The 10,883-nt window shown below is 41.5% G+C and overlaps 1 protein-coding gene across 2 annotated transcripts in view; it reads right to left on the bottom strand.

Moving 5' to 3' along the window:
* Positions 1-9,594: 9,594 nt before the first annotated feature.
* LOC119268142 (protein HASTY 1-like) overlaps positions 9,595-10,883 on the bottom strand; it is a 29,412-nt gene continuing 28,123 nt past the window's right edge. For both annotated transcript variants that reach the window (XM_037549672.1, XM_037549673.1), the window contains exons 21-22: positions 10,172-10,355; positions 9,595-9,847 (exon numbers count right to left, since the gene is read on the bottom strand). In XM_037549672.1, coding sequence (XP_037405569.1) covers positions 9,768-9,847; positions 10,172-10,355 — 264 coding nt within the window. In that variant the 3' untranslated portion in view covers positions 9,595-9,767. The remainder of the gene's footprint in view (positions 9,848-10,171; positions 10,356-10,883) is intronic.

The following is a 10,883-nucleotide window of genomic DNA, read 5'->3' as shown; positions in this document are numbered from 1 at the left end:
AGCAGCAGCAGCAGCAGCAGCAGCAGCAGCAGCAGCAGCAGCAGCAGCAGCAGCAGCGGCGACGGCGACGGCGACGGCGACGGCGACGGCGACGGCGACGGCGACGACGACGACGACGACGACGACGACGACGACGACGACGACGACGACGACGACGACGACGACGACGACGACAACGATGACAACGACGATGACAACGACTACCTCCACATCGCGAAATAGCCCTCCGCCGAGCGAGCCGTGTCCCTCTTGCGCCTGGCCAAACTGTTGGTGTTGTTATTGATTCTTCTGTGGCTCCTGCTGCTGATGCGGAGGAGGATGATTATGTGGGAGATTACGAGGATGAGGTTGATCAAAATCAGAACTACGTGCAACCACCAGCACCACAACCACTAGGTCGTCCACATGCAAATAATGGCAATGATAGGGCTCCCCTCAGGTACGAGATCATGACCATCTCCCTAAACTGAAATTGAATATTCCACCATTTGAGGGTAGATATGTTCCTGATATATATCTTACTTGGGAGTTAGAAACTGAACAACGATTTACATGTTTACAATATCCCGAGGAGAGACGTGTTCCTGCTGCTGTTTGTGCTTTCACTAGCTTTGCATGTGTTTGGTGGTCTGAACATTGTAGATTATATCCTATTCCAGCTACTTTGGCTGCTTTGAAAACTGCTATGTGTACTCGTTGGGTTCCACCATATTATCAACATGAATTACTTCAAAAATTGAAACGTTTAAGACAAGGAAAAAATTATGTAGAAGAATATTATCAGGAATTACAAACTGGCATGATTAGATGTGGTATTGTTGAGGAGAATGAAGCTATGCTTGCATGTTTTATGGGTGGATTAAATAGAGAGATTCAGACCATTCTAGAGTATAAGGAGTATACTAATATCACTCGTTTATTCCATCTTGCTTGTAAAGCTGAACGTGAAGTGCAGGATCGACAGGCATTGGCGCGAACTAACTTTTATGCAGGTCGATCTTCATCATGGACACCATGTGCATCCTCTACTTCGACTGGATCAGCACCTCCATCAGGTACCACCTCCAGCCGTGATACAAGTAAGTAGGCACAACCACCACTATCTGCCAAGAGCACACATGTTGGGCCTACGCAGAGCTCTTCTTCTTCCATGGCATCAACAGGGCACACAAGTGATATTATTTGTCGTCGTTGTAAGGGAAGAGGACATTTTGCGAGAGAATGCAAATCTCAGCGTGTGATGATTGTTACTGAGGATGGTGGGTATGAGTTCGCTAGTGACTATGATGAGGACACTTTGGCTCTTATTACACATGAAGAACACGGTGGAGATGATTCTGATCGTGAGACGCAATACATGGATGCTGAAGATGCTGAGAGGTATGAATGTTTAGTTGCTCAACGTGTTTTGAGTGTGCAGGTTACACAAGCTGAGCAAAATCAGAGGCATAATTTGTTCCATACAAAGGGAGTTGTGAAGGAACGTTCTGTTCGCGTCATCATAGATGGAGGGAGCTGCAATAACTTGGCTAGCATGGAGATGGTGGAGAAGCTATCTCTCACCACAAGACCACATCCACATCCTTACTACATCCAATGGTTCAACAACAGCGGCAAGGTTAAGGTAACACGTACTGTTCTTGTGCATTTTAGTATCTCTACATATGCTAATTATGTTGATTGTGATGTGGTACCTATGCAAGCATGTTCCTTATTACTTGGTAGACCATGGCAATTTGATAAAAAAATTGTAAACCATGGTAGAAACAATCAGTATACTCTTGTTCATAAGGATAAAAATATTATTTTGCTTCCTATGACTCCTGATTCCATTTTGAAAGATGATATTAATAGAGCTAATAAAGCAAAACAGGAGAAAAATAAGAGCGAAAATTAGATTGTGGCAAAAGAATTTGAGCAAAAAATGAAGTCTAATAATAAACCATCTAGTGTTGCTTCTGAAATTAAATTGAAAAGTGCATGTTTACTTGTCACCAAATATGATATTGATGATCTAGATTTTAGCAAATCTGTTTGCTGTGCTTTTGTGTGCAAAGAGGCGTTATTTTCATTCGAGGACGTGTCTTCCCCTTTGCCTCCTGTTGTCACTAACATTTTGCAGGAGTTCGCTGACGTCTTTCCACAAGACATGCCACCGGGATTACCACCTATTCGAGGGATTGAGCGTCAAATTGACTTAATTCACGGTGCATCATTACCCAACCATGCACTGTACCATACCAATCCAGAGGAGACAAAGGAGATTATGCGTCAAGTACAAGAATTGCTCGACAAAGGTTATATACGCGAATCCCTTAGTCCTTGTGTTGTTCCTATCATTTTAGTGCCGAAAAAGGATGGTACGTCGCGTATGTGCATTGATTGTAGAGGCATTAATAATATTACTATTCGTTATCGTCATCCTATTCCTAGGCTAGATGATATGCTTGATGAATTGAGTGGCTCTACAATATTCTCCAAAGTTGATTTGCGTAGTGGATACCATCAAATTTGTATGAAATTGGGAGATGAATGGAAAACGGCATTTAAAACTAAGTTTGGATTATATGAGTGGTTAGTCATGCCTTTTGGGTTAACTAATGCACCTAGTACTTTCATGAGATTAATGAATGAAGTTTTACGTGCTTTCATTGGACGATTTGTGGTAGTTTACTTTGATGACATATTGATTTATAGCAAATCTTTGGAGGAACATTTGGAACATTTATGTGCTGTTTTTATTGCTCTATGTGATGCACATTTGTTTGGTAACCTTGGAAAGTGCACATTTTGCACCGACCGAGTATCTTTTCTTGGCTATGTTGTTACTCCACGGGGAATTGAAGTTGATAAAGCCAAGATTGAAGCTATTGAGAGTTGGCCGCAGCCCAAAACGGTCACACAAGTGAGGAGTTTCCTTGGCCTCGCTGGTTTCTATAGGCGTTTTGTGAGAGATTTCAGCACCATTCCTGCACCTCTCAACGAGCTTACAAAGAAGGATGTGCCTTTTGTTTGGGGCACCGCACGGGAAGAAGCCTTCACGGTATTGAAAGATAAGTTGGCACATGCTCCTTTACTCCAACTTCCTGATTTTAATAAGACTTTTGAGCTTGAATGTGATGCTAGTGGAATTGGATTAGGAGGTGTGTTATTACAAGATGGCAAACCTGTTGCATGCTTTTCTGAAAAATTGAGTGGGCCTAGTCTGAACTATTCTACTTATGATAAATAATTATATGCTCTTGTTCGGACCTTAGAAACATGGCAACATTATTTATGGCCCAAGGAATTTGTTATACATTCTGATCATGAATCTTTGAAACACATTAAAAGTCAAGCAAAATTGAACCGTAGACATGCTAAATGGGTTGAATTCCTTGAGACTTTCCCTTATGTCATTAAACACAAGAAGGGTAAAGAAAATGCTATTGCTGATGCATTGTCTCATCGTTATACTATGCTTTCCCAACTTGACTTTAAAATATTTGGTTTGGAGACCATCAAAGATCAATATGTGCATGATGCTGAATTTAAAGATGTATTGCAGAATTGTAAGGAAGGGGGAACTTGGAACAAGTTTGTTCTTAACGATGGATTTGTGTTTCGTGCTAACAAGCTATGCATTCCAGCTAGCTCCGTTCGTCTTTTGTTGTTGCAGGAGGCGCATAGAGGAGGATTAATGGGACACTTTGGCGTCAAGAAGACGGAGGATATACGTGCTACACATTTCTTTTGGCCAAAGATGAGACGGGATGTTGAGCGTTTTGTTACTCGCTGCACTACATGTCAAAAAGCTAAGTCACGACTCAATCCTCATGGTTTATATATGCCTTTGCCAGTACCTAGTGTTCCTTGGGAGGACATATCTATGGACTTTGTTTTAGGTTTACCTCGAACAAAGAAGGGGAGGGATAGCATATTTGTTGTCGTGGATAGATTTTCGAAAATGGCACACTTTATACCATGTCATAAAAGTGATGATGCTGTTAATGTTGCTGATTTGTTCTTTCGTGAAATTATTCGCTTGCATGGTGTGCCAAATACTATTGTTTCAGATCGTGATACTAAATTTATTAGCCACTTTTGGAGATGTTTATGCGCTAAGTTGGGGCCTAAGCTGCTTTTTAGTACTACTTGTCACCCCCAAACTGATGGACAAACTGAAGTAGTCAATAGAACATTGTCTACTATGCTTAGGGCTGTTTTGAAGAATAATAAGAAAATGTGGGAAGAATGCTTGCCTCATATTGAATTTGCTTATAATCGTTCATTTCATTCTACTACTAAGATGTGCCCTTTTGAAATTGTGTATGGTTTCCTACCTCGTGCACCTATTGATTTGTTGCCTCTTCCATCTTCGGAGAAGGTTAATTTTGATGCTAAAGAATGTGCTGAATTGATTTTAAAAATGCATGAGTTAACTAAGGAAAACATTGAGCGTATGAATGCTAAATATAAACTTGCTGGAGATAAGGGTAGAAAACATGTTGTGTTTGCACCTGGAGATCTTGTTTGGTTACATTTGCGTAAGGATAGATTTTCTAATTTGCGCAAATCAAAGCTAATGCCATGTGCTGATGGTCCTTTTAAGGTGTTAGAGAAAATAAATGATAATGCATATAAACTTGAGCTACCTACAGATTTTGGGGTTAGTCCCACTTTTAACATTGCAGATTTGAAGCCTTATTTGGGTGAGGAAGATGAGCTTCCGTCGAGGACGACTTCATTTCAAGAAGGGGAGGATGATGAGGACATCAATACCATTGTTACACCCACAGCCCCTGCTGCTATACATACTGGACCAATTACTAGAGCTCGTGCATGCCAATTAAATTATCAGGTACTTTCGTTTCTTGGTAATGATTTTAATGTTCATGAGAATATGATGCTACCTAAATTGGATACATTTGTTTAGCTTGCAAATGAAGGGCCTCACATGGATGAGGGGGATGAACACTGCAGCAAGACCAAGCATGGAGATGATGGCATGCGCAAGGGGATCCAGAACGGAGTTACAAGTGATGATTTCAGGACTTTGAAGCCACCATAAGGATTGCATGAAGCCTTGGACGAAATATACAAGATGCCACTTCATAAATTTCGCCCAGAGGCTATTCTATGTGCTGCGTCACCTTATTATTGGGCCTAATGTTCATGAGAATATGATGCTACCTAAATTAGATACATTTGTTTTGCTTGCAAATGAAGGGCCTGGCATGGATGAGGGGGATGAACACTGGAGCAAGACCAAGCATGGAGATGATGGCATGCGCCAGGGGATCCAGAACGGAGTTACAAGTGATGATTTCAGGACTTTGAAGCCACCATAAGGATTGCATGAAGCCTTGGATGAAATATACAAGATGCCACTTCATAAATTTCGCCCAGAGGCTATTCTAGGTGTTGCGTCACCTTATTATTGGGCCAGGCCCATGTATTTTTGAAATACTTAAGTATAGGCTGTTTTTAGAGTCTGTATGTGTGGGGAAACAAGAGTTAGGGTTGGTTTCGGACCCCTCCTCCAAGGGCCACGAAATCCCTCCACCCCCCCTCTTCCTCCATATATACAGCCCTTAGGGCGTCGTTTAGACTTTGGGTTTTGTTTAGATTAAAATATCACCATAGCTGCAACTTCGCGTAGTTCGTATGTGTCCAACGACCAGACCAAGATGTCACAGAACCCCACCTTCATTAATAAAGCTTTCCTCTTTTATTCGCAATATCCATATTGCAATCTCAGTTTCTTGCTTGTTCTTCGTTTGCTCGCAGGAAATAGACCCTCATGGTTAGGTTGATCATGCTCCGGCGTGGTCAATAACCCTCGGAAGTTGGTTTAGCGATTGCTAAGGCGCGACGTCTTCGCACGTTCGTAGTCGGATCGTCAAAGTCGACTCCCACAGTAAACGATATCTATCTCATCGATACATCAGGACACCTTCGCCTCTATCACAAAGTCTAAACGATGCCCTAAGGGCTCTATATATGGAGGAGAGGGGGGGTTCCGTGGCCCTTGGAGGAGGGCTCTGAAACCAACCCTAACTCTTATTTCCCCACACATACGGACTCTAAAAACAGCCTATAATCAAGTATTTCGAAATTACATGGGCCTGTCCCGAAAATAAGGTCACGCGGCACCTAGGATAGCCTCTGGACGAAATTTATGAAGTGGACGAAATTTATGAAGTGGCATCTTGTATATTTCGTCCAAGGCTTCATTCACTCATTATGGTGGCTTCAAAGTCCTGGAATCATCACTTGTAACTCTGTTCTTGTTCCCCTTGCACACGCCATCATCTCCATGCTTGAACTTGCTCCAAGGTTCATCTTTCTTGTCCAAGCTAGATCCTTCATTTGTAAGCAAAACAAATGTATCCAATTTAGGCAGCATCATATTCTCATGAACATTAGAATCGTTACCAAGAAAAGAAAGTACCTGGTAATTTAATTGGCATGCGCGAGCTCCAGTAATTGGTCCAGTATGTATAGTAGCAGGGGTTGTGGGTGTAACAATGGTATTGATGTCCTCATCAGACTTGAAGTACCAGAAAGAATGCCCGAAAATTGATTGGAATGCTCAAGCCATTTCGTCCTCTGATCCACGTACACAAGAGACCGAACTCCAAGTTTGGAAAATCATTAATTTGCAACAACTTGCAAATAACCTGCCAGGTTCATTTATACTGATCTAAAAGGTGTTACAAAGTCCTTAAATCTGGCCAGAAATGTGCCCAAAAGAGTGGAGGTACTAATAAAAACACTCAACTCCCTATTCCTAAAAAGAGGGGAAGTAGTACGACTTCTAACCTGGAACAAGCTTCCAGCAAGCAACAAAGGAAATCGGGGAGAAAAACCTCGGAGTCAGTAAATACAAGTCAGCTCAACGTTGACAAACACCTTATGAGTAGTATACACCCAGTGGAAGGGCAACCTTCACGACCTAGCTTCAGTTTGCACACACTGGCTGGGCCATCGAAATACCCAAACTCACGCGTATTGGGAAATCATGAAGAGTCACTAGGGTTGCAGGAAATTTCCATCAACTATATCGATTCTGGAGAATCTTTCGATCGTAAGTCTACGAATGTCGACATTTATTTTGCTGAAAAAATTACAGATATCCTTCTCACTGATCATGATCCAAAGACTATCGTTGAGTGTCAAAAACACTCCGACTGGCCTAAATGGAAGGACGCAATACAAACAGAAATTGCCTCGCTTAACAAAAGAAAGGTATTCACTGAAGCAATACCGACACCTCCCAATGTTTTCTCTTTGGGATTCAAATGGGTTTTTCTCTGAAAACGGAATGAGAACAATGAGGTGGTGAGATACAAAGCGAGGCTCGTAGCACAAAGGTTCATGCAGAGACCGACATTGATTTCAATGAGACATATTCTCTTGTAATGAGTGGAATCACTTTCTGATACCTTATATCTTTGCCAGTGCAAAATCATCTATCTATGCAGTTGATGAACGCTGTGACCGCATATCTTTATGGGTCACTAGATTCGGACATGTATATGAAGGTTCCTGCCGGAATCTCTATCCTGAATACAAGCGCAAAACACAACATGTATTGTGTAAAACTGAATAAGTCATTATATGGCTTAAGACAATCGGGACGAATGTGGTACAACCGACTCAGTGAGTTCCTTCTATAGAAAGGTTACTCCAACAGTAGTGATTGCCCGTGTGTTCTTATAAAAAGTCTTCTACTGGATTTTGCATCATTTCAGTGTACGTCGATGATCTCAACATCATTCGCAACACACAAGACATTGATCAAGCACGCAATCACCTAAAGATGAAATTTGAGATGAAGGATTTGGATAAAACCAAATTTTGCTTAGGTATTCAACTTGAGCACCTTACCTCGAAAATCATGGTGCATCAAGCTGCTTATATCCAAAAAATATTGAAGAAATTCAATATGGACAAATCCTACCCATCTAAAACTCCCATGGTGGTTCGCTCTCTAGATGTACAGAAAGATCCGTTCAGGCCAAGGGATGACGGAGAAGAAATATTGGGACCCGAGGTTCCATATCTCAGTGCCATTGGAGCGCTTGCGTATCTCGCAAATTGCACGAGACCTAACCTCGCATTTGCCATGAATCTACTTGGTAGACATAGCGCAAGGCACAAAGGATCTTGGCCCATTTTTCCAGTTCCAAAGAATCGAGACTCTAATATGATTGGATACGCCGATGCTGACTATTTATCTGATCCCCATATGCCAGATCACAGACCGGCTTTGTTTTCCTACATGATGGAACTCCCATATCATGGAAATCTTCTAAACAAACTCTGGTGACAACATCTACCAATCATTATGAAATAATTTCATTATTTGAGACATCAGACGAAGGTGTGTGGCTTCGCAGAATGATAAACCACATACAATAGTCACGTGGAATTGGTTCTATAGAATCACCTACCATTATGTACGAAGATAATGCGGGTTGTGTTACACAGATGCAAACAAGATACATCAAGAGTAATATCACTAAGCATATTTCTCCTAAGTGATTTTTCCCCATGATCTTCAGAAAAGGGGAAAAATAAACATCTTACAAATTAAATCATGCGATGCTGATTTATTTACCAAGTCTACCAAATTCTACATTCCAGAAATATGATCATGAAATTAGTATGAAATTAGTATGCGACGACTTCGGGACTTGCAAGAATTAGGTCTCCCTGAATTATACATGTTTGAAATATCATAATACATTTCTTTCTGTCTGTGAGTTTTATGTTTCAGGTTCTCATCAAGAATATTAATGAAGAATTGCTGGAGAAGAATCCTTTTGAGGTGACGATGCAACCTATGCAGTCTTTCATGATGACGATTCTACCTGATGATCATATGGCAATTTAGTATGGACAAACATAGATTAGGGGGAGTGTTGTGATTAATTAGCATGTATTAATTGGAGGGAAAATCTCCACTTGTTTGAACAGCATAGCAACGAACGCGTCTCTCTTTCTAACTGTTGCATCCCTGTAATTAGCAACGGACCTACGATATGACTGTTCGAACCATCGAGCCTGTTCGACGCATCTCTTCCAGTCATATATAAACTGTACTCTGACTATCAATCAATACAAGTTGATCTTTTGACTTAAACATTAACCCCGCCGCCCCATCTAGATGGCTCGCAATCGCAGCCCCATCTCGCCGGCTCACCACGGAAGTGGCACGCGCCCATGGGCCGTAGCTAGAGGAAGTACCACCTGGTCAGAACTCATCAAGCAAGGGGCGCACCCAGGTCGCAGGCAAGCTTGCGGACGGGCATTCCTTTCTTGTCCCATCTCTCTCACCAAGCAAGGTTTAACCTATGGTGGCAACTCGAGAGGGCAAAGGGAAGTGCCCTCCCCATCAAATTTATCATTGCTTTCTTGCAGATCAGTTCTGCTCGGTCTTAACCGAGGACTGAAGCAAAGTTCCAGTGGACTGAAGTCTCGGTTGTTGCTTTTGGAGGAAACCGATCAGTCTGCAATTTCAGTAAACCAAATTTCTCAGTTACCCGAAGCACCGAACCAATCAGTTCGGGGGAACCGAATGCCCAGCCCTAACTGTTATATGTAACATTTTGATGTGGATGGATTCTTCACCCTCCTTTAATATATGATACGCATGCTTGCATATTCAAGAAAAAAAATGCTGCAAGAATCTGGTTTTTCACAATTATTTTACCACAATACCAAGTTTAAAACCATCGTTTCGTCATTTTGTACACAACCACAACTTCAGCAGGTCATTCCTATGATAGTCCAGCTAATCCAATGTGATCGTCTTCTTCAGCACTGGGTCCATGGTGTGCTACAGTGCCCCGATTTCGAGCTGGATGTGAAATAAAGCAATGTTTGTCAGTGCATGGCAGAGTAAACTTCCAAAATCCGCTCTAGATTTATTTCACAACACAACATAGCATCACAAGCAAATCTAGTAAGCGAAAGAAAATGCTTACTGTAGATGGAAGAATGAAAAATGCTAGTCACAGAAATATCACTAGAAACAGAAAAGAGTTCCATTAAACCAACTCTCAATAACAGACTAAAAAACTACAGATGGGAAAAAGAAAAGGTGCTGTTTTTTAACTATGTACTGATGACTCGTCAAATATTATGCAATAAAAATGAAAATCGTGTGATTCAGTTTGCTCACTTGTAACATTGGTGATAATATTGGTGGTCTTTTGAGAGGCAAGAGCTTTTAACTTGTTCCCTGTAGCTAGCAGAAGTAAGTTCCTCATATGTTGCTTCTGCTCTTTTGGACTAGCAGTTTTGCTCAAACAATCATCAAAAGCTAGCAAATCTTCCTGCTTCATGTCTGAGAGGGATAGAAGAACCTACATGCAAGTACTTATTATAAGTCTGAATGCTCAACAGTCACAAGATTAAAATGCTCTACTATTAGTAATGAAAAGAACAGTAGTAGCAATCAAGGCACAAGAACATGGCAAATTCAGCGTATTTTCACTTACACTGTACCGGAGCCCCTTAAATGTTTCCACATAATCAACCTCTAATAAGGTTTAACCAATGTCATGGCAAGGTCTACAAACACAACTTGCAGCTTACTCACAATAGTATTTATTATTACTCAAAAGTGCAGGATTGTTCCTGTATTTCATAAAGAACCAGGAATGACCCCATTTATAAGAAAAAAACCAGGCCAAAAACCTTACAAATGACCAGTTTATTAAAAAAAACGGCTTAACCTACCTCATGTTCCCACCGCAATGTTCGAAAAAACCACACCATGCAAGATCATAGACGACGCCATACCGCAACAGTAGCTGCCTAGGATCCGGGGCATGCTGCATCACCTCGCGTGGTCGTTGGTATCACGTTTCATGAGTTACGGCATCCCCCCC

This window comes from Triticum dicoccoides, chromosome 3A (genome assembly GCF_002162155.2).
Source record: "Triticum dicoccoides isolate Atlit2015 ecotype Zavitan chromosome 3A, WEW_v2.0, whole genome shotgun sequence".
In the NCBI taxonomy this organism is placed as follows: domain Eukaryota; kingdom Viridiplantae; phylum Streptophyta; class Magnoliopsida; order Poales; family Poaceae; genus Triticum; species Triticum dicoccoides.
The sequence above is the reverse complement of the archived record's forward strand: the minus strand, read 5'-3'. Positions and strand labels throughout refer to the sequence as shown.